At 49.4% G+C, this 23,460-nt stretch overlaps 2 protein-coding genes across 2 annotated transcripts in view; both read left to right on the forward strand.

Moving 5' to 3' along the window:
- Positions 1–5,976, forward strand: part of LOC102456325 (CMRF35-like molecule 5) — a 139,986-nt gene extending 134,010 nt beyond the window's left edge. The window contains exon 8 of the mRNA XM_075903735.1: positions 5,896–5,976. The gene's annotated coding sequence lies outside the window, so the exon portion shown is untranslated. The remainder of the gene's footprint in view (positions 1–5,895) is intronic.
- LOC142819114 (CMRF35-like molecule 6) lies at positions 5,436–13,298 on the forward strand. Its single transcript, XM_075903742.1, has 4 exons — positions 5,436–6,246; positions 8,665–8,809; positions 9,228–9,356; positions 10,587–13,298. Exons 1-4 carry the CDS (start codon positions 5,751–5,753, stop codon positions 10,591–10,593), a joined length of 777 nt encoding a protein of 258 aa, XP_075759857.1. The 5' UTR covers positions 5,436–5,750; the 3' UTR covers positions 10,594–13,298.
- Positions 13,299–23,460: the final 10,162 nt, after the last annotated feature.

Genomic DNA, 23,460 nt, shown 5'->3' on the forward strand with positions numbered 1-23,460 from the left:
CACTCTCCTTTAAACTCATTCCCTGCTCACCCCCGTGCTAAGTCCCCTGCCTGCACCGCTCCTGCCAGATCCACCCGGATGCCTGCAGTGTTACCAGCTCTCGTGATTTTAGTGAGAGCCTTACACTGATCCGTGCTTTGGTAAAGCTTCAGTTCCTGGATGATCAGGATTATGGGAGGATCTGCGATTTCCTTAGAAACAGAAAAAATGTTCCCAGGCGCATGGCAGCAGAGAAAAGTTTGAAAAGACGAGCCAAGTGCACCCACCGGATTCAAACAATAGCTTTTAAAACAGGACTTCTTGAGATTTTAAAGCTAAGCCGATGGTTGCTTCAGACCTACATGTGATTTCTGAATGCTTGAGGGGGAACAACCTCAGGGTTGTCCTATGCAATCATAAAGGAGTTGGGAGACACCCCAACAGCGGAAGCCTCAGAGGTAAGTTTACATCAGCAGTTCTCACCCTGTTTACCACTGTGGGCTGATTATGCTATTCTCTGCGTGTTATGTGGGCTGTATGCACAAAATAGATAAGCTCAAGACAGTTAACTCCAAATCAGACTGTGAAGAGCTTCAAAAGGATCTCACAAAACTAGGTGACTGGGCAACAGCAACAGGGCAGATGAATTTTAATGCTGATAAATTCAAAGTAATGCCTATTGGAAAACATAGTTCCAACTATACATATACAATGATGGGACTAAATTAGCTGTCGCCACTCAAGAGAGAGATCTAGAGTCACCGTGGATTGTTCTCCAAAAACATCCACTCAATGTGCAGCAGCAGTAAAAAAAGCAAACAGAACGGGATTTAAAAGGGATAGAGAATAAGAGAGAGAATATCTTATTGCCTCTATATAAATCCTTGAATACTATATGCAAATGTGTTCACTTCATCTCAAAAAAGACCTCTTGGCATTGGAAAAAGTTCAGAAAAGGGCAACAAAAATGATTAGGGGTTTGGAACGGCTGCCATACGAGAGAGTAATTAAGACTGGGACTTTTAATCTTAGAAAAGAGGAGACTAAGGGGGGATATGATCGAGGTCTGTAAAATCTTGACTAGTGTAGAGAAAGTGAATAAGGAAAGGTTATTTACTTGTTCCCATAACACAAGAATTAGAGGTCACCAAATGAAATTAATAGGTGGCAGGTTTAAACCAAACAAAAGGAAGTATTTCTTCCCACAACACACAGTCAACCTGTGGAACTCCTTGCCAGAGGATGTTGCGAAGACTAGAACTTTAACAGGGTTCAAAAAGGAGCTAGATAGATTCATGGAGGTTAGGTTCATTAATGGCTATTAACCTGGATGGGGAATGGATGGTGTCCCTAGCCTCTGTTTGTCAGTACTGGGAATGGGTGACGGAGGATGGATTACTTGATGATACCTGTTCTGTCCAGTCCCTCGGGGGCACTGTGGATTAGCTGCTGTCAGAAGACAGGTTCTGGGCTAGATGGACTTTGATCTGACGCAGTATGGCCCATTCTTATGTTCTTACCAGTATGGCCATGAGGATGTTTTACCACCTACAGAGTTGTGCTAACTGGGTCACAGGCTGAGGATCTCCAGTGTACACAGCAATTAAAAACCTGCCGCTGCTCTGTACCAGCTGACTCGAGTTTGCCAGGCCCAGGCTAAGGGCCTGTAACTTCAGTGTAAGGTTCAGGCTTAGCCATGATTCTAGGATCCTGCAAGGAGGGAGGGTCCCAGAGATCAGGCTACCGCCTGTACCCGCATGTCTACACTGCAATTACACAGCCTAGAGCCTAGGCCCCTTAGCCCAGTCACGTGGCATAGGGCAACCGTAGGTATCTAAGGGCACTTGGTGACCCTGCCTTAGACCGTGTAGCAATGAGCAGCATTTTCCAGGGCTCTACCATCATCCAATCTGTGTAGTTGGGTCAAAGTTTTTTTTATCAGTCACATTTCACGCTGTGATCACCTGTTCCTTAATGTAAACAGTAAACACCACCCTTGGGAATGGGCGTCAAGCTACTTCCTCCCCTAATGAAATAACCACCTCTGAAAAGGGAAGTGGGCAGCTGAGAGAGCTAGAAACTTCGCATTACATAACTGGTTCCAGAGTCTTCAGGTTTCACCTTCAACGAGTCTGAAAGGAGGGTCCCAGCCGTCTCACAGAAACCTGATTTTCCCAGAGAGAGAGAGAGTCAAATGCAGAGGAAACCAGGACCATGAAGTTCATCCTCATCAGGATGTGGATTCTTTTCCCAGGTGAGGAGGGCGTGGGCACTGGGTGGGTTGCTGTTTACACACTTCAGTGACTGGGCTTGCACAGTTTACAAGATTCAGAGGGGTAGTAGGGTTAGTCTGTTTCAGCAAAAACAACAAGGGTATCATGAGACATGCCGGCAGGCCTGCCTGTAGCCTCAAACAGCAAGAATGGAAGTGTCCATCTCAGCTGTACAAAGCAAAGCCTGGTCAGCATAAACCCCAAGGCTGTGTCATCCGCTTTTCCGGAAAAACTTGCCAGCTGTCTACACTGGCTGCTTGAATTTCCGCAAAAGCACTGACTTCCTACTGTAAGAAATCAGTGCTTTTTGCGGAAATACTATGCTGCTCCCATTCGGAAAAAGTCCCTTTTGCGCAAAACTTTTGCACAAAAGGGCCAGTGTAGACAGCAGAGATTTGTTTTCCACAAAAAAAGCCCCAATGGCGAAAATGGTGATCGGGGCTTTTTTGTGCAAAAGTACGTCTAGATTGGCACGGACGCTTTTCCGCAAAAAACGCTAGACGCTCTTTTCCAAAAATGCTTTTAACGGAAAACTTTTCCATTAAAAGCATTTCCGGAAAATCATGCCAGTCTAGACGTAGCCCAAGTGTTCCTTTTCAGAAGGCCTTCATCGGCCACAACTCCCTGTGCTTGCTAGCTGAGAGCCAGCTATGGGATAGACACCATGACCTCGGTTCTCAGCCCCGTGGGAACATTAACAGTGGTACTGAGCCAGCTTGTGCACACTCAGTAAACAGCCAGGCTATGTCTACACCGGCCAGTCTTGCACAAGAGCAACGCCTCATTTGCATATGTTCTTGTGCAAGACTGGTCAGAGTAGACGTAGCCCTAAAGTATAAGATCACTAGAAGTCCCGCCCCAGCTGAGTCTCATCGCAGATCTCCAGTCTCAGAGGTGCCCCGAATTCCCCAACTGGAGCGACGTCCGCCACGACCCAGATGTGAGGCATCTCGGGATCGGGACTCCCTGTGGCAGAAGAGGCATCAGCATTCCACGGAACCTTTTACTCCTTTAAGCATTGTTCTGTAGCGCTGTCGCGTGCTAGAGGGTACCCTGTGACGTGTAGTAGCAGTGGAGTAGTAAGCTTAATAAAGTACATTATCCCTAATCAGCTGTGTTGAAGTGAATCCCATCACCCTGTCTGTCCTTTGGCCCTGTGAGCTGACAATGGGGGGCACAGGGCAGCCGCAGGAGTCTAAGGATACTTGGTGACCCAGCCTTAGGCTGTGTATCAATGAGCAATATTGTTCAGGGCTCTACCACCATCAGTCACATTCACACTGTGATCCCCTCCGCTTAATGCAAAAGTAAACACCCCCATCGGGAATACATGTCAAACAACTTCCTCTCATAGGCTACGTCTACACTACAGGGTTTAGCTGGCAGAGAGCATGCTAATGAAGGGCTCATTAGCATTTGTCACACTGTCATTAGTATATTCTCTGCCGGCAAAACCCTGCGGTGTAGATGTAGCCATAGTGAAACACCCACCTATTCAAAGGGAAGTGGGCAGCTGAGAGAGCTAGAAACTTCCCATTACAGAACTGGTCCCTGGGTCTGCAGGTTTCACCTTCCACTGGTCTGAAAGGAGGGTCCCAGCCATCTTACAGAAACCTGGGAGCAGAGGTTGCAGGTTTCCTAGGGAGCAGAGGTTGCAGGTTTGTGGAAATGTTGGTGATGCCTAGACCATCTTGTGCACCCCTCCCCCACTCAAACTCCCTCCCTCCCACCTGCCTAAGGCTCTTGGCCCAAACTTTGCTGGAGGCCCAGGCCCAAACTTTGCTGGAGCAGAACCCCCAGGCCAAGAATGTTGTTGGGGTCTGGGCACCACAGGTCCATATAACCCACTGTCTCTACCAGAGAGAGAGAGTCGTGTGCAGAGGAAACCGGGGACTTTGGATGGTCCCTGTTTTGATTTGGATTCTTTTCCCAGAGGAGGATACGGGCGCTGTGAGGATTGCTGGTAGAGGTGGGGTGAGGTGGAACCAGGAGGATCTGGTTGGAATGGGCAGGGGGAGGAGCCATCATGTGGTCTTAGGAAGGACTGAGAAGAGGTGAGCAGCCCAACACCCCAACAGCGGCCCGGTGGGACTAGGGGAGGCGGGTGGGGATTGCGGAGGAGGAGCAGCGTTACCAATGGTGCGACCATCAGACCAGCCACCAACTGGGGATGGGTTACTAGCAATTTCAAGAAATATTATTCACATCAAACTTTTAGAGCAGCTCTGGAGATGAACATGTAAAGAGAATAGGGGATACTATATTGTAAACCCTACTGAAACCTTGCTATCAGGGACATAGTGAAGTACTTGATAACTGATACAAGCGGGGGTTTTGGGATGTGCGTTGTCTACTGAATATTTTTAAGTGACATTCAAAGGCAGTTTTTTTAAATAAAATAATCAAACAATAACTGTAGCAAAAGTGAATCAAAAATACCAATTTGGAGCCTAATATTATAAATACTTGCCCATCCTTCATATTCATGATTTATCCAACCAATTTACATTAAGGCTGAGTCCCTATGAAACCAGCCCGAGGGCCCTTGTGCTTAACCTGAAGCACAGAAGTAAACCTTTCAGGATGGAGGTGTTGCTCTTTTCCTATCCCTTGTCTAGATTAGCATTTATAGATACTATGTGAAATCAAACAAACTAGCTCAGACTCATTAACACCTTCTAAACTGTGTTTTACAAATTGTCAAACTAGTCCGGTTTATATCGATGAGCTCTCCTGGCATGTTGCACGTTTGGCATTCTCTGGAGAACAGCAATCAAACCAGGAGCCTGAACTGGAAAACCAAAACTGACATTTTAGGTGAAAAAGAAAACGAGTATTTCATTTTCAAAAGTCGGTATGAAATTGAACTTGTCCTGTCACTATCCCCAATTAAAAAATCCAAATATTTTGTTGAAGCAGAATGTTTGCTGTAGGAAATGTTCCTACTGGAAATCTTAGAAGTCAAAACTATAATTCACTGTGGCGTCCTCTCTCAGCCTCTCTGCCCCACCAGAGTGGGGCAAAGAGACATGAGTGCCAATGAGAATCAAGATAGAAATGTAGCGTGTTAGTCTGGTGTAGCTGAAACAAAATGCAGGACTATGTAGCACTTTAAAGACTAACAAGATGGACCCCCCCCCCCATCCCTCTTCTGTTCTGAAATTATTTTTGTCCTTTTCATATATGTTCATTTTTTTTAAAATTGTACCCTTTGGTGTATATGGTTGTAACTATTTTCTTCCACTATTTGATCTGAGGAAGTGGGTCTGGCCCACGAAAGCTCATCACCTAATAAACCATCTTGTTAGTCTTTAAAGTGCTACATTGTCCTGTAATGAGAATCAAGACTCATTTCGAGGCCCCTCTTTTACACGGATTCATTAACCTGCAGAGAGCAGAGCTGCCCGCACCTGCTCCCAGCCAGGCCCAGGGGAGAGTGGCACTTGCTCTCCTTCCCATGGCACAGCGTTAAGGTGTCAGGTTTTTGGACGGGTAACCATGGAAACCCAGATGCTGCAGACACTGACCCCCTGCCTGTCCTTCCAGACACTGAAGCATCACCCCCTCTCCGGGCACTGGGGACATGGCATTGCTGCTGGCAGCCGGAAGGGTGCCCGTGTCTCACTGTCTCTGTCTCTCGCAGGCTGCTGGGCAGTGACGGGCCCCGGGTCAGTGCGCGGCCGCCCAGGCGGGTCGGTGACTGTGGAGTGCGGGTATGAGAAGGGCTACGAGGATTATTCGAAGTTCTGGTGCCGGGAAGGAATTTGGCGAGAAACGAGGCTCTGTTCCGACGGTCACTTAGTTGAGACCACAGAGCGGGAGACCGAGGTGACGCGGGGCAGATTCTCCATCCGAGACAATCGCACCCAGCGCGTGTTCACTGTGACCGTGGAGAACCTGGCACTGGCCGACGCCGGCAAGTACCAGTGCGGGGTAGAGAGGGCTCTGCTGCAGACTGATCTCAGGCACACGGTGTCAGTCTCCGTCTCCCCAGGTAAATCCCCGCGCTGCCCCCGCCAGTGTCAGGGCTGCCGGGGTCGGGCGCGGCCGGCGCTGCCTTGGGGCGGCAGGAGGGTGAAGGGCAGATCTGCTGTGACCCAGACCCCACAGCCCCCCCGCTCAGGGGCCGGGCCCAGACCTGTGAGGGCTCAGAGGGAGGGCGCTGCCCCTGCTGTACTCCAGCCATCGAGCCCCCCCCGCTGCACCCCACAGCACCTTTGCTCAGCGCTGCCCAGTCCCTGCCAGCCCCACAGCGCCCCCTTGGGACAATGGCTGGTCACTCCCACTACTGAGGTCCCTGGGCTCAGCCCCCGCCAGTCACTGGCTGAGCCGAGACAAGGTGCGGGCGTTTCCCCAGGGGGCAGAACTGGGCAGGGGCGCAGCCCTGATGCATAAGGCAGGAGAAAGGATGCGAGAGAAAGAGGGAAGGGGAGGCGCAGGGTAGATAGAACAGGAGGAGAGGTGGCAGCTCCTCCATACCCATCCGCCCCTTACTGTACCCAGGTATCCCAAATATTTAGCGGGTGGGGATGGAGGAAGGGTGCAGCCAAGAGCAGCAGAGACCTCAGTTTAAGTTTCATCATGAAGAAATGTTTTGCCACTTCCAACAGATAAAACAGAAACCTGCCCTGAATAACCAGAACAGAGATCAAGAGACTCTTTTGTTTTTAAAATGATTTTAGACTTTCAAAGAGCTTTGGGGGGCATATTTGTAAATTGCAAATTATGAACAAATGTAAGGAAAGTTGTTTACATTTCTAAACTGTTATTCATTCTCATATTTAAGCTTTGACTAAGGTTTGTTTGTTTTTTCCAGCTGAGATCTCCTTTGGCCTGGGCTTTGATAACTTCTGTATTTTAGCCATGTTTAGTTCCATCCTCTCCTTCCATGTTTCAGCAATCCCACCTTAGCTAAATTTATTACAGTTACAAAGTGTAAATGGGATTGTTCTTGTACCTATTGCAACCATCACAATTCATTGTTTACTGGCTCATTTGTTAGGAAGCCCCCATTTCTTTCAGAATGACTGTAAGGCCTCCTGTGTTGTGTGTGGTGACAAATCACATAGTGTAGGGCTGGTCAATAAGCAGATTGCTGGACAAAGACAGGACAGGACATTGGCACTTAGGGTCAGCCATCGTTATAAAGATGTGTGGATAAAAGTGCTGCTGTACCAGCTCTTTTTATTCTTTGAGATTGGGAAAGGGCTGTGTTAGTATTCTTTCTTCCATAACGTGTGTGTGTGTGTGTGTGTGTGTGTGTGTGTGTGTGAGTGTGAGTGTGTGTATGTTAGTAACTGATAGGTGCAATGGTAGCACTCATATGAACAAGCACACATGGCCTCAATCTTGAGGCACAAGACAAAACTTAGTCCACTCATGGATGGAAAATCTTAGAAGGAACACTGGGCCAGCTGCCCCCCTTTCCTCCGGCTGGAGCCAGGGCACGGTGAGGCTCACCCTGCTGGGGCACCCTTGGTGGGTGGAACGCTGCTGTGAACAGGGCAGGATGCACGATGGTGGAGAGCTTCCCCCCTTTGCTCTGTGGGGGCACTGGTAGATAATGTGCAGTCACAGGTGAGGCATGGTGAATAGAGGACAAAATGTATAATTATAAATACTTGATTTTAGGTGTTTCTAGTTTAAATGAAAAACAGACGGTTTATTCTACAACAGTATCTTGGGGTAGATCTTGGGTTGCAGGTAAACTCAAAAAGTGATTTTGGGATGAAAAAGGTTGGTGAGCACTGCACTAGACTATGAAATGAATCGAGTGAGTGTTGCTGGTGCAGCTGATAGTGGAGCCTACGAACACCTGCCCCATTTAACACACACCTGACAAGTAGAGATGTTAAAATGTGTTTAAATAAGTGACTGTGTAACAGCTGAGAATTTCAACGATTGAGGGCAGGGCAGCAGTCGGCTCCCCAGGGCCCAGTGCCTACAGGGAGCTGATATTAAGCTAGTTCCTGCACGTACTGGGAGCCTGCATGTAACTGTCCACATGCTTACACTTTCATATTCCTACTAATAAGATGCACGTTTGTCATTTGCTACTGTCAGCCACACATGCATGCACGGCCTGCCCACAATAGGAGTCAAGATAAAGCTCTCACTGTTCAGGAGCAGGGACAAGACACCCTACTAAGTGCTACAGATGGCTGGGTACAAATGCCCTGAAGCTAACATAGTCCAGGGAGTTTTTAACAGAGCTACATGCACTGGAAGGCCTCATTGTCTTCATATGTGCTCCAGTTATCTGAGGCAGGTTTCTGTTTTATCGGCATGAAAGTGGCAAAAACTTACGGGTGAATGTTCTGAGAAAGCAAGAACTTCATGAACAATCAGATTGTGCCAAACATGGGAGGCTGGGTGGATTTGTAAAGTGGGCTGGCTCTGTCATTTTCTACAGATGCTTCTCCCAGAAGCCCAATTACAGATGTTCCACCCCAAAGCCCAACTATAGAGACACTACAAATAACAAAGCAGCCAGATTCACCTTCTCCAACAACGACTGAATCTACTTTTTCCGCTAGCGCAGACACCACCCCTACACGGTGAGTGCCACTGCTCCCGCCCCTTGTCTGTCTGGCCACTTCTCCCAGTGCCCAAGCAGGATCCAAAGAGGAGTGACATCCTGGGTGATAACGTCCCATGGAAAAAGGAATGTTGCTTTTCTCTGCAAGAACCTGGAGGTGAATATGTAGGGAAATGGCCACTCTAGATGCAGAGTAGCTCTGGCAAGGGGCTGTCTGGGTCCTGTTGCATGAGACTGTAGAACAGCAGGAATGAATCCCATAGGGAGATGCTGGGATTCCATATAAGGGTAGGGAGGGGAGCTGGGCTGGGTGTGGCATTTCTGTAATGAAACTCTGGGCACGTCTTCAGCCTGAGAGCCACCCCAGAATGTTTTATTGGAGGCGTCTGGTGAAATCTACAGAGCTTCAGTGTTTCTATTGTATTTCCACTGCACAGATTCACCATCCTTATCCTGCTCCTGGGCTTATCGAAGGGCCTCGTTTTCCTGGGCATAATCTGTGCTGACACCTGGGGGAGCGTGCGGGACCGGAAAAGCCGCAGGGAGATGGTGTCCAGACGGACACGGTGAGAACATGCTACACCCACACTGTGGGGTGACACTCCATTGGGGTGCTCAATCCTAGCTGTACTGTGACATAAGTAATGCGCCGTGTATTGTTCAATTTCCGGAATGGGAGGCAGTGGGGGGGGGGGGGGGGGAGGATGAAATATAGTGACAGACCAATTTACAATGTCCCTTCCATTCTCCCTCCTGCTTCAGAGATGGAGGAAACGGTCAGTTCCACTGGTGCGGAGTATTTCTAGTGGTACATCAGCCTAGGCATGGACAGGAGAGATGTACGGGGTGCTGTAGTACCCCACGTTTTGGACGTACCCAGCCTGCACTCTCATTCTCCAGTGTCTTGGCCTCCCACGGTCCTGCTAGCCACTAGGCCCAGATGTGAGCTCCCAGCCACCTGACCTATGTGCAGGATGCCAATTGCTGGGCACAAGGACCTGTCTGCTGGGCCCACTTGGCTCCTGGCAGCCAGCCTCAGCACTAGGAGGCAGTACTGGATGCTTACAGCAGCAGGGGAGGGTGCCGCTCTGTTCCCCAGCTCAAAAACTCGTTCAGCATCATTTTACATCAGCACAACCAAGCTGCCAGGTTCATGGAGGAAAGTGGAGCCAACAATCCACCCCTTCCCCATCGTATAGCTCCTATGAGCATATCTACACTGCAGGGCAAAACTCAAATTAAGCTACACAACTGCAGCTGTGTCAGTTGCTTAGCTGAAGTCGAAATACCTTAATTCGGCTTTTGGTGCTGTCTACACAGCAGGAAGTTGAAGGAAGAGCGCTCTTCCTTCGACTTCTCTTACTCTTCGTGAATTGATGGGTACAGGAGTTGGAATAAGAAATTCTCCAGCTTGAATTAATTTCAAAATAATGGCTTGCTGTGTAGATGCGCTCTTTGTTATTTTGAAATAACGTCAGTTATTCTACAATAACTCTGCTGTGTAGACTTACCCTATGTGTCCTGTCGTCTACTGAGTCTGCTTCCTCTCCTGCCTGTCTGCCTCACTTGTGCCCCCTTGTGGCCCTCTGCTGTACTAGTCTGGCCACATTTTGACAAACCCTTATACATAACTGGGATGAGTTTGAGTGGGAAGAAGGAGCCATCACTGCTCAATAGTCCTGATCAGGGAGGGATTCCTAGAACCAGACTCACTCCCTAGTGGGAGTGAGCAAAATGTTACTGGCCTCAAGTCTTTCTCATTCTGTCCTGGGGGGTTTCTGTGGGTTTTGTTGCAGCTCATGAACTGCCTCTTTGCAAGCAGAACCAGACGTAGCAGAAGGCTGGTTTCCAGCTTTGGGCAAAGCATTCTATGCAAAGAATCTCGTTTTCTTCTCCTCTCAAGTGAAGCTATTTCCCCAAGAGTACGGAGTCTGCTGGAGGTGTCTGTCTCTGTTTCCCAGAGTTAGGTTTGTATCGCTTGAGGATCAAAGAGAAATGCCCCCAAGAAGGACAGTTTTGCCAGCGAGACAAAAATTCTATGAAAACCAGGTAAAAAAGCCCTTGTCCTAAAAGAAAAGGATTGGAGAGCCTAGAGCCAAATCCCTGGTGTAAGCAAGCGTAACTCCACCAAGTCTACCTTTATACTACCAAGTTTTGTCAGCAAACTGCCTTTTTGCAACCAAACAGTGAGAGTGCGCACCCCGCTAGGTGAGATTGTCAGGAAAAACGCCCATTTTCAGTGACACCTTCCACCCTGTGAGAGAGTTTTCTCTTCCCTTTATCATGGACAAAGAGCCAGTGTGGATCCTGCTGTTTGGTTTATTGCCACAATTGGCTTCCACCAGTATCCCACAATGCCTGCCCTGCTTGCTGTGCTCAGGGTCCGGAGCTCTGCTGCCCAGCAGGTGAGCTCCCCTCCCCTTTCAGAGCTCTGGGACATACCTGGCAGCTGAGTGAGCTACTCATTGGACTGCTCCTGTTCTGCCCTGCACTAGAAACACAGCAGCTGGCAGACTGCTGCTGCACGGGGAAGGGCACATGCGGCTGTGCTGCTTTGACATTCCTCAGCTGGGAGAGCTCAGGGCTGCTCCCACCAGCTGAGGATGCTCCGGGAGAACTGGGAGGGAATCCCAAGATATGTAGAGATCAGCTCTGCCATCCCACCGCACTGCACCATGGGATCTATACCCAGACCCACCCCGTCCATCGGATGGCTCCATGCGTCCGCTCTAGATCCCTACTTTGTATGACCCAGCAGTAGGTGCCTCTGCCTGGGTCTGGCAGCAGGGGTGACCCACACATTCACCGCAGTGGCAGGAGCCATGGAAAGCAGAGTGATACTCCAGCGTGTTCCACTCCACAACCATCACCCAGCCCTGTTGCCGCTCCTTGATAGGTGCCCCCGTATCCCCCAGGTTGTGTAACTCAGGGGAGGGTTTTCAAAGGAGGGGACCAATGGGAGTTCAAAGTGCAGGACGGGTGAAACACGAGCAGGAAAAGATGAGTCAGGGGCAGGGCAAGGGTGGGGCTTAGGGAAGGGGGTGAAATGGGAGCAAGGCCCAAAGCAGGAGGGGTTGCCCCAGGCCCTGCATCTGCCTGGAGAAGGCCCAGTACATACCCACCATGCATTGCTCACGCCGTCAATGATGATATCCCCAGCGTGGACATGATCTGTTGACAGGGGGAGCAAGTGAACACTGTGTGGCCATTTCTGTTTTGTCCATTTTTGGGTGTAGTACATTTTGTCGACTGAACTTGGTAGAATAGACATAGACTCCGTCAATGATGCAAATCACAGGATCAGAGCCAGCAGTAACACAGCCTGCCCCAAATGAACTATCCTCCCCTCATACAATCTACTTCAGCTAGGCAAATAGCATAGCTGAAGTCTATGTACTCATTGCGGCATCTTGCATCCAGTTAGGTTGGCAATGGCTGCTCTCCCATCAATGCCAACTACTCTCCTCATCCTGGTGGAATACGGCATCGATGGGAGCACACGAAGATTGATTTATCACGTTTTCAACAGATGTGAGAAATCGGTGGCCCAATGAATCAATCTCTGCAGCGTTCATCCTTGGTGTAGCGGAGACAAGGCCATAGAGACATGAGATCAAGTGAGGGAATTGCCACCAGGTGTTCTCCGGTGGAATCCCCTCCCTCCCTCAATCCCAACTGCCCCAGACCTATTAATCTCACAAAGCCATGTCATTTCTCAGGCTTCTGGAGAGGTAGAGTTTACTTAGAGCTGGAATTTGTGCCTCAAGGGCGGAATGATGCTAATTGGAGTCACATTTTCTCCTAACATGAAGACATTTAGGAAAGAAAACAGGCCCAACTGCAGAGACAGATTTCCACCCAGCTTGGGTCCCAGTTGTCCATTTGTTTCCCCCACCCCACACCCTCTCTGGCACAAGCCACAGTGCCCACAGACACCCCTAGATATTATACCTGGCTCTGGCTGCTGCCGGTGTTACCTGACAGAAGGTTTATATGTGTTTAGATAAGTACATACAATATTTTATCTTTAATCACTGAAACATTACAATGACCAAAATTGTCCCATACTGAGTTGCAGTCCATGTCGGACTGTTCTGAGCAAGAACATGGACAAAGCATGACTTGACTATCTACTTGTAAAAGATGAAGCTAGTAGAAAAGTGTTATTTGGCTAATAAGCAATGTGTGACTGTTTGCAGTATGGGAAGATTGTGGTCTAGACAGGAACTGGCTATAAAAATCAGTGGGTTATCTGATCTGTTAACCAGCAGTATTTACTGTAGGAATGTATCTAAGCTGATTCATGATTCTGTACAGTGAATGTGAGATACGTCCTATGCCTGTCCCCTCCAGCTGAGCCTGATCAGCTCAGGTGTGGTTTGATTTTATGCTAATAAAGAAATGTCAGTGATGCATTTGGAGTCAAACTGAGTCCAAACTGAATTTGGAGGCAAACTTGGGCTGGACATAGTTTGCCACTGGCAGGTCACCAGATGTTTTATCTAAGTATCCACGGACACGCAGGAAAATGAAGAGTCTGGCGGCCTGCCAGGTCTAACCCTGGAGAACTGTGTGCAGTCTCTGAGCCGCTTTTTGCTCAACCCTGTCTTGAAGGCTACTCAGGGAAGAAGGTCTCAGAAGCCGCCACAACAGCTCCTTGCTCCCTTTCTTCTCCATTTCCCTTCCGGTTTGGCAAGAGTGTGGAAGGGGCAATAGGAGAACGGAGTGAAAGGTCCTGAGACACCTGGCAGGGAACATGAAATGTTCGGGTTTCAGAAAAGCTGAAGGATCTACCACGTCCAGCAGGAAACGTGTGAGTGGCCCAGAGGGAGGCCATGGGCTGTGGAGGCATTTTAAAGAAAAGAGACGACAGCTTTATGGAGAAAGGAGCGTTTCTGTGGGCGATGCAGCTGCCCTTCCCTGGGGTGATTTCTGACTCAGTCACTTCCATCCTCTCACGCACACAGCAGGAGGAAGGAAAGAGGCTAGGTTAGGGTGAGCATGTGGTATATTCCAGCCTCCATATCTGGAGATTTTCCTGTTTCTCCTTCCCCTCTTGCAGTTTCTATATTTCCTCTTGTGCCCTCTCGCCTTCCCTCCCAGTCCTCATGTCTACCTCATGCACCACTAGGGGGAGCTCCTCCCCTCCCCCCACAAAACCAAGCACCTGCATTAACCCCACAGTGAGCGCGTGTCTACACTGAGAAGTTATTTTGAAATAACAAGATGAGTGTCCACACTACCAAGCCTGTTATTTCGAAATACAGGCAGTCCCCGGATTACATGGATCCGACTTACATCAGATCCCTACTTACAAACGGGGTGAGGCAACCCCGCACTAGCTGCTTCCCCCCCCCCCCCCCCCCCCCAGCAGACCAGGGAGACGCGAAGCGGCTTTTCTCAGCAGACACCTCAGCTTGAGAATAAAGGACTGAGGGAAGTGAGGTGTGGGAGAATAAAACTGAGCTCTGGAGAAATGTTTGGCTAGAGTTTCCCCTACAATATGTACCAGTTCCGACTTACATACAAATTCAACTTAAGAACAAACCTACAGTCCCTATCTTGTGTGTAACCCGGGGACTGCCTGTAATAACTCCTGCCTGTGAAGAGGAATAAGCTTATTTCAAAATAGTTATTTCGGAAGTTATTATTTTGAAATAACTTGGTAGTGTAGAGAGGAAGCTGGAAGGAGAGAGAGGGGAATCGCTCCTTCTCCCTACTTGGCCCACAGGCACTCCACTCTCCTTTAAACTCAGCACCCATAGCATCTTCATGCTAATCCCCTGCCTTCACCACTCCCGCCAGATCCACTTGGTTGCCTGCAATGTTACCAGCTCTTGTGATTTTAGTGGGAGTCATACGCTGATCGGTGCTTTGTTTAAAGCCCCAGCTACTGGATTATCAGAATTATGGGTGGAGCTGAGCTTTCCTTAGCAAAAGTTTCCAGGCAGCAGAGTAAAGTTTAAAAGACAAGCCAAGTGCACCCTCCAGTTTCAAGCAACAGAAGATTTTTTAAAGATTTTTAAAAATACAGCGTTTAAAAAGGCATCTGTAAATAATCAAACACTCTCAAGATTTGAAAGCTAAGCTCATGGTTGCTGCAGACTGACATGTGACTTCTGGATGCTTGTGCGGGGACAACCTCAGGGCTGCCCTAGGCAATAATAAGGGGTGGAGACTCCCCAACAGCCGAAGGCTCAGTGGGTATGTTTCCATCAGCGGTTCTCAACCTATTTACCACTGTGGGCTGCACTCTGCGAGTCATACGGGCCACATGCACCCACTAGATAAGCTACCTGTATGGCCATGAGGATGTCATACAACCCCAGCATCGAGCTGATTGGACCACAAGCAACCCGCAGACTGAGAACCACTGTTTATACTGGAAATAAAAACCTGTAGCTGGTCTGTGCCCGCTAGGGTCGCCAGGTATCTGGTACTGAAATTGAGAAAATATTGCTTTTTCCTGCTTGGCGCCAGATGGACAGGTGGCAGGGGTCGGGGAAGGGGTAGGGGAGCAGCTCAACAATTAAAGGGGCTGTGACTGCTTTCAACAACATTTTTTTGGCACTTTTTTGTGGGGGGAGGGTCCAGTATTTTTGGTGAAATTATTTGGCAACCCTCGTGCCAGCTGACTTTGGCTCACAGGGCCCAGGCTAAGGGCCTGTAACTGCAGCTCTAGAGTTCAGGCTTGGCCTTCAGCCAGAGTTCTAGGACTCTACAAGACGGGAGGGTCCCAGCATGTCTACCTTGCAATTACACACCCTGGAGTCCAGGCCCCTTAGCTTAGGCAGCTGGCACAGGGCAGCCGCAGGAGTCTAAAGGCACTTGGTGACCCAGCCTTAGGCTGTGTAGCAATGAGCAACATTGTTCAGGGCTCTGCCATCAGCCAATCTGTGTAGTTGGGTCAAAGCTTTTTTATCAGCCTCTGCTAAGAGTCACATTCACGCTGTGACCCGCTCCCCTTAATGCGAACAGTGAACACCCTCATGGGGAATGGATGTCGAGCAACTTCCTCACCTGGTGAAACACCCACCTCTTCAAAGGGAAGTGGGCAGCTCGGCGAGGTAGAAACTTCCCATTACAGAACTGGCTCCTGCGCCTGCAGGTTTGCCCTTCGACTGGTCTGAAAGGAGGGCCCCAGAGAACACAAGGGCTCACAGGAGCCTGGCGTTCTCAGGGAGCAGAGGTGGCATGTTTGACATTTTTGGTGGTGCCCAGACCACGTCCAGCACCGCTCCCTAAGGCTCTGGGAGGGAACTTGAGTGCTCCTGCAGGCTCTGGGCTCGGGCAGGGTACAGGCTCTGGGAGGGAGTTTGGGTGCAGGAGCAGAGAGGGGTTAAGCTCCAGCAGGGATTGGGGGAAAGATGGGGTGTGGAGGGGAAAGGGCAGCATTAACCTGGGGCTCCCTGCTCTGGCAGTGGCAGTGGGCCCTTTTAAATTGCCCAGGGGTAGCAATCTGTGGGGGAAAGACATTGGGGAAGGTGTATGGGGGTGGCAAGCAGGCCTGTGGGAGAGACAGAGCCCCAAACTTTGCTGGAACAGGGCCCCCAGGCCAAGAATGTTCATGGGATCTGGGCACCATCGGTCCACATAACTCTGTGCCCCTGCCCAGGAGGGAGTCATGTGCAGAGGAAACCTGGGCCATTGGAGGATCCCTGTTTTGATTTGAATTCTCTTCCCAGGGGAGAAGGGTATGGGCGCTGTGAGGGTTGCTGGAAGTTCACTGCTTGCACAGTTTACAAGCTCTGCCAACTTCCACAGCAGAGCTGGGAAGTCCCAGGTAGGCTCTTGCAGTGGCTGCAGCCTACCATGGAGCTTAGCAACTGGGCAGGGAAGTGAAGACTTGAAATCTGCACCTGTGGTGAAGATATCGTGGGTACTAGGTTTGTGGTGGTGGTTCGCTCCAAGGGCTTGTGTGCACTGGCAAGTTTTGCTGTAACTTTCCAGCTCGGGGGGGTGAAAACGCACTCACAGTCACACACACTCACAGCCTGAGTGCAGAAAGTTGCGGTGTTCTAAGGCGCCAGTGCATATGGTGCTGCAGCGCTGAGTCCTCGGCATGGCCTGGAGAACAAGGCTTGGGGCATGGGCCCCACCCCACAAGACAAGGACACAGAGGAGCACCACAGAGGGCACAGGGTGATTGATATTAACCAGAAACCAGAGGGGACAGAAAGGGAGAGCCGGAGGGCTCTGGAGATGAGGAACACAAAGAGAGAGCAGGGGGGAATGGCTGCAGAGTCAGCACCAAGCAGCAGGACCTGAGGGGTGGCAGCTGGTAAAGGTGGGGTGAGGTGGAACCAGGAGGGTCTGTTTGGAATGGGCTGGGGGAGGGGCCATCAAGTGGCCTGGGGAAGGACTGAGAAGAAGAGAGCACCCAACACCAAGCTACACGCGGCACGAACTAGGTAGTTCGAACTAGGCTTCCTAGTTTGAACTACCGTTACTCCTCGTCTGCGCTAGAATGAGGAGTAACGTGGAATGAGGAGTAACGGTAGTTCGAACTAGGAAGCCTAGTTCGAACTACCTAGTTCGTGCCGCGTGTAGCCGCGTGGCACGGGGTTCGAACGAGCGGGGATTTAAAAATGGCGGCGCCCCGCTTATGCAAATGAAGTCCGGGAAATTCAAATCCCGGGCTTCATTTGCAAGTGCGGTATGCCTACATTACTCCGCTAGTTCGAACTAGGAGGGTAGTGTAGACATACCCAGGGAGAGGAGGAGACGGGATGAAAGAGGAAGAGAGGTGGGAGGAGCAGGATAGACAGAGCAGGAGGGGAGGTGGCAGCTGCCAGTCTCCATCCCCATCCCCCCTTTACTGTAGCCAGGTATCCCAAATATTTTGAGGGGTGGCGTTGGGGGAAGGGTGCAGCCAACAGCAGCAGAGACCTCAGTTCAAGTTTTGCCACCTCTTTGCAAATGAAACAGAAACCTGCCCTGAATAAACTCAATGGAATTCAGGACACTGAGGCCTTCCAGGGCAGCTTTTTTTAAAAACTCACTTAAAATGAAAGTGCTCCTGCAAGCAACTGACATCTCTTGCCCCTTATTCCAGCGCAGTGCAGGGGAGCAGTTTTCTTTTCCAAAGGTTCCTATGCTGAGATTATTGGTGCAAAAAAATTCTCATTTGGACTCAGAGTGAGGGTTGTTACATTGTGATGAAATGTGCTTTATTTACGATGTGGGCAGTGTCATGTCAGTGACGTTCAGACGTGTCCCTTTTCTCGATTTTCACTGACTGTGATTTGCAATAGCTGTGACGGGTAAGTGATTTTTTGTCACTTGGTGATTTTTCCTGTTTTCAGGGAAGGAAGGTTTTTTTTATTCCTAAAATTCTCAGTGTTTTTACGCCTTCATCTTCCCTCCTGTGATTAAATGAAGACAGAGCCATGTGTGGCTTTGTTTAAATAACTGAGCTGGGAGGTATCACTAAATTATGAACTGAATGGAGTGAGTGATGCTGACCCAGCTGACAATGGAGCCTACAAACACCTTTTACAGCACATCTAACAAGATGCACATGCGTTATTTGGCATGCCCAGCCTGCCTGTAATAGGAGTCAAGCAGGGACAATCCACCCTGCCAAGTGCTATCCAGATGGCTGGAAACAAAAGTTGATAGAGCCCAGGGAGTATTTAGAAGAGCTACCTTCACTTGAAGGCTTCAGTGTCTTGATCCACCTTCTGGTTATTCAGGAAGGTTTCTGTTTTATCTTCAAAGAGGTGGCAAAAAATTTCTGAAGCGTGAAACTTAAGCCTGAAGGTTCTGACCCTGCAGGAACTTCATAAACAATCAGACGTGCGCCAAACATTTTGGGCAGAGTAGATTTGTAAAGCAGCCTGGATGTCTGTTTGCATCTACAGCTGCTTCTTCCCCAATCTCAACTGCAGGAACGACAAAGCAGCCAGATTCGCCTTCCTCCACAAATACTGCATCCAGCTTCTCTTCTAGCGCAGACACCAATTCTGCACAGTGAGTACCACTGCTCCTGCCCGTGTCTCTCTGGCCACTGCTCCCAATGCCCAGGCAGGATCCATCTGCCGAGGCACAAAGAGCACTGATGTCCTGGCTGATAACGTCCCATGGAAAAAGGAACATCGCTTTTCTTAGCACGAACCAGGAGGTGCAGTGGGGCTGGACCCATACGTAGGGAAATGGCCATTCTAGACACAGAGTAGCTCTGGCCCGGGGCTGTCTGGGTCCTGTCGCATGAGGTTGTAGAACAGCAAGAATGAATCCCCTAGGGAGGTGCTGAGGTTCCATATAAAGGCAGGGAGGGGAACTGGGCTCGGTGTGTTGCATCTTCTACAATGAAATTCTGGACACATCTTCAGCCTGAGAGCCGCCCCGGAATGTTTTATTGGAGGCGTCCGGTCAAATCTACAGAGTTTTAGTGTTTCTACTGTATTTCCACTGCACAGATTCACCATCCTTATCCTGCTCCTGGGCTTATTGAAGGGCCTCGTCTTCCTATGCATAGTCTGTGCTGCCATCTGGGTGAGGTACCGGAGGACCTGCCAGGAGTTGGTGCCCAGACAGACACAGTGAGACCATGTAACACTCTCACTATGGGGTGACACTCTCCTTTGGATTGTTCTCCATCCTCTCTTGAACAACAAGAAAACAATGCCTGTGTACACATTGCAATGTGAATTTGTTGGGTGAAACTCCCAGTTTTGGCAACAACTTCCACCTTATGAGAGAATTTTTTTCACTTCTCCTACCTTTATTGGACCCTGCTGTTTGTTTTGTGGACAGAACTGGCTTCCTCCAGTATCCCACAATGCCTGACCTGACTGATGCACTCCGGGTTTGGATCTCTGCCGCCTTGTAGGCATGTCCCCCTCCCCTTTCAAAGCTCTGGCAGCTGAGTGAGCTACTCTTGTTCCAAGAACAAAGAGCAAATCATTGCACTGCTCCTGTTCTGCCCTGCACTAGTAACACAGCAGCAGGCAGACGGCTGCTGGAGGAGGAGGGGAAAAGGCTGCAGTGCTGCTTTGACATTCCTCAGCACAGGGAGCTCAGGGCTGTCCCTCCAGCTGAGGAGGCTGCGGGAGAACTCGTAGGAAATCCCAAGATATGCAGAGATCAGCTCTGCCGTCCCACCGCACTGCACCATGGGATCTATACGCAGAGTTATCCTGTCCATAGGATGGTTCAGAGCAGCCGCCCCAGGCCTGTGCTTTGATGGTCCTGTGGTTGTTGCCTCAACCTTGGTCTGGCCACAGGGGTGCCCCCCCCCCAACTCACCACAGTGGCAGGAGCCACAGGAAACAGAGTGATGTAGCAGCCTGATCCAGGCCCTGCTGCTACCCTGTGTGAGCCCCTCCTCCCCCAGGAATCCCCCAGGTTGTGTAACTCAGGGGAGGGGGTTCCCAAGAAGGGGACCAATAGGAGTAGAAAGGGCAGGATGGGCAGAAAAGGGGCAGGAAAAGATAAGCCATGGGCAGAGAAAGGGCGGGGCTTAGGGAAAGGGGTGCATTGGGAGGAAGGCCTGGAGCAGGAGGGGCCCTGAATCTGCCTGGAGAAGGCCCTGTGCATACCTGCCGTGCATTGCTCAAACTGTCGATGATGCCCCCAGCGTGGACAAGATCTGTTGACAGAGGGAGCAACTGTTTTGTCAATTTTGGGGTGTTGTAAGTTTTGTTGACTTCACTTGCTAGTGTAGACGTAGCCTCTGTCAAGTGACCCAAACCTCAGGGTGAGAGCCAGCTGGGACAGAGGCTGCCCCTGAGTAAGTGGGACTCTACATAGTCATAGGGCCTTGTCTGCCTTCCACCCCCTCCAGCATCCATCTACTTCAGCTACACAAATAATGTAGTGAAGTTCACATACTCACTGTGGCATTTTTCGTCTGGTAAGATTGACTGGGGTTGCATTCCCATCTATGCCGGCCACTCTTCTCATCTTGGTGGAATACCGGTGCCGATGGGGGCACACTCGGAGATTGATTTATCACGTCTTCAGCAGATGCAAGAAATCGATGGCCCAGTGGAACAATCACCGCAGTGTTAATTCATTGGTGTAGTGGAGACACGGTCATCGTAACATTAAGTCAAATGAGGAAACTGCCACGAGCTGTCCCCCAGTGGAATTCCCTCTCTCCTTTAATTTCAACTATCCCAGACCTGTTAACTTTGCAAAGTCATGTAATTTCTCAGGCTTCTGGGGCACATCTACACTATGAAATAAGGTTGAAGCTAATCTGGTCAATTTTTGAGCTCCCAACTTTGCATTTGTACAAGTTTGGTTGTATTTTTAGTTTATGGAAAATGCCCTGGATAGATTATTTCTTTGTGTTTAGATAAGCACACACAATATTTTACCTTTAATTACTGGAACATTACAGTGACCAAAATTGCCATACACTGGATTGTAGTCCGTGTCAGACTGTTCTGGGCAAGGACATGGACAAAGCATGAATTGACAGTAGAATTGTAAATATGTAAAAGATGCAGCTAGTGGAAAAGAGACAGTAGAATTGTAAGCAACATAGGATTGCTTCCAGCATGTGAACAGCTTGTGATCTAGACAGGAATTGGCTACAAAAATTAGTGTGTGATCTGATCTGTTAACGAGTAGTATTTAATGTCAGAGTGTATATAAGCTGATTATTGATTCTGTACAGGGGATGTGTGGTATATCCCATACATGTACCCTCCCTCTGGACTTGAGCCTGATCAGCTCAGGTGTGGTTTGATTTTATGCCAATAAAGAAATGTCAGTGATGCATTCGGAGTCAAGCTGAGTTCTTGTGGGAACCAAGTGGGTCAGGTCCAGGAGCCAGGACGGGCAATAGGCAGCCCATGGGCTGGACACATCTGGCCACTGGCAGGTCACTAGCTACTTTAGTTATCTGAGTATCTGCAGACATGCAGGTAAATTAAGTGTCTGGCGGCCTGCCAGGTCCAATCCTGGAGAACTCTGTCCAGTCCTTGACCTCTTTTCACTCACCCCTGTCTTGGAGGCTACTCAGGGAAGAAGGTCTCAGAAGCTGCCCCAGAAGCTCCTTGATCCCTTCCTGCTCCATTTCCCCCTCTAGTTGGTCAAGTGTGTGGAAGGGGCAAGGGGAGAACAGAGCCAAAGGCTCTGAGACACCCGGCAGGGAACATGAAATGTTCGGGTTTCTGAAAAGCTGAAGGATCTACCACATCCAGCAGGAAATGTGTGACTGGCCCAGACGGAGGCCATGGGCTTTGGAGGCATTTTAAAGAAAAGAGGCAAAAGCTGTCGTGAGAAAGGAGCAATGGCGAGGGTGGCGCAGCTGCCCTTTCCCTGGGGCGATTTCTGCTCCTTCCAGCAGAGGAGTTCATGGTTTTCCCTTCATATCCTTTACCTGAGCCATTTCACCCCTCAGCTGGACTCATGGTCACGTCCATCCTTCCACACACAGCAGTAGGAGGGAGAGGCTAAGTTGGGGTGAGCAAGTGGTATAGTCCAATCTCCATACTTGGAGATTTTCCTATATTTCTTCACCCTCCTTGTAATTTCCATATTTCCCCTTGGGTGTGTCTACCCAGCACCCTTACCTCAAAATAAATGACATTATTTGCGCTACACCAATTGCGTAGTTTATTTCGAGGTCATTTCGAAATAAGGCCCTATTCTGAAATGTCCCTTAACCCTCGTGCAATGAGGTTTACAGGGATGTCAGAATGGCGAGCCCATTATATTTCAATATAACAGGTTTGCTCTTAAGATGCTGAATAGGTATCCTGAAATAGCTCCTCAGTGTAGACATAACCCATGTGCCTTGTGGCTTTTTTCCCTGTTCTCATGTCTACCATGTGCACCACTAGGGGGAGTAGTCCCCTCACATACACTAGCACCTGCATTAACCCCACACCGAGTCAGGATGCCAGAGGGAGGAAAGGGGAGGAATCTTCTCCATCTCCCCACTTGCCCCACAGAAACTCCACTCTCCTTTAAACTCATTCCCTGCTCACCCCCGTGCTAAGTCCCCTGCCTGCACCGCTCCTGCCAGATCCACCCGGATGCCTGCAGTGTTACCAGCTCTCGTGATTTTAGTGAGAGCCTTACACTGATCCGTGCTTTGGTAAAGCTTCAGTTCCTGGATGATCAGGATTATGGGAGGATCTGCGATTTCCTAAGAAACAGAAAAAATGTTCCCAGGCGCATGGCAGCAGAGAAAAGTTTGAAAAGACGAGCCAAGTGCACCCACCGGATTCAAACAATAGCTTTTAAAACAGGACTTCTTGAGATTTTAAAGCTAAGCCGATGGTTGCTTCAGACCTACATGTGATTTCTGAATGCTTGAGGGGGAACAACCTCAGGGTTGTCCTATGCAATCATAAAGGAGTTGGGAGACACCCCAACAGCGGAAGCCTCAGAGGTAAGTTTACATCAGCAGTTCTCACCCTGTTTACCACTGTGGGCTGATTATGCTATTCTCTGCGTGTTATGTGGGCTGTATGCACAAAATAGATAAGCTCAAGACAGTTAACTCCAAATCAGACTGTGAAGAGCTTCAAAAGGATCTCACAAAATTAGGTGACTGGGCAACAACAACAGGGCAGATGAATTTTAATGCTGATAAATTCAAAGTAATGCCTATTGGAAAACATAGTTCCAACTATACATATACAATGATGGGACTAAATTAGCTGTCGCCACTCAAGAGAGAGATCTAGAGTCACCGTGGATTGTTCT

The sequence above is a fragment of the Pelodiscus sinensis genome, chromosome 20 (assembly GCF_049634645.1).
Source record: "Pelodiscus sinensis isolate JC-2024 chromosome 20, ASM4963464v1, whole genome shotgun sequence".
NCBI lineage: Eukaryota > Metazoa > Chordata > Testudines > Trionychidae > Pelodiscus > Pelodiscus sinensis.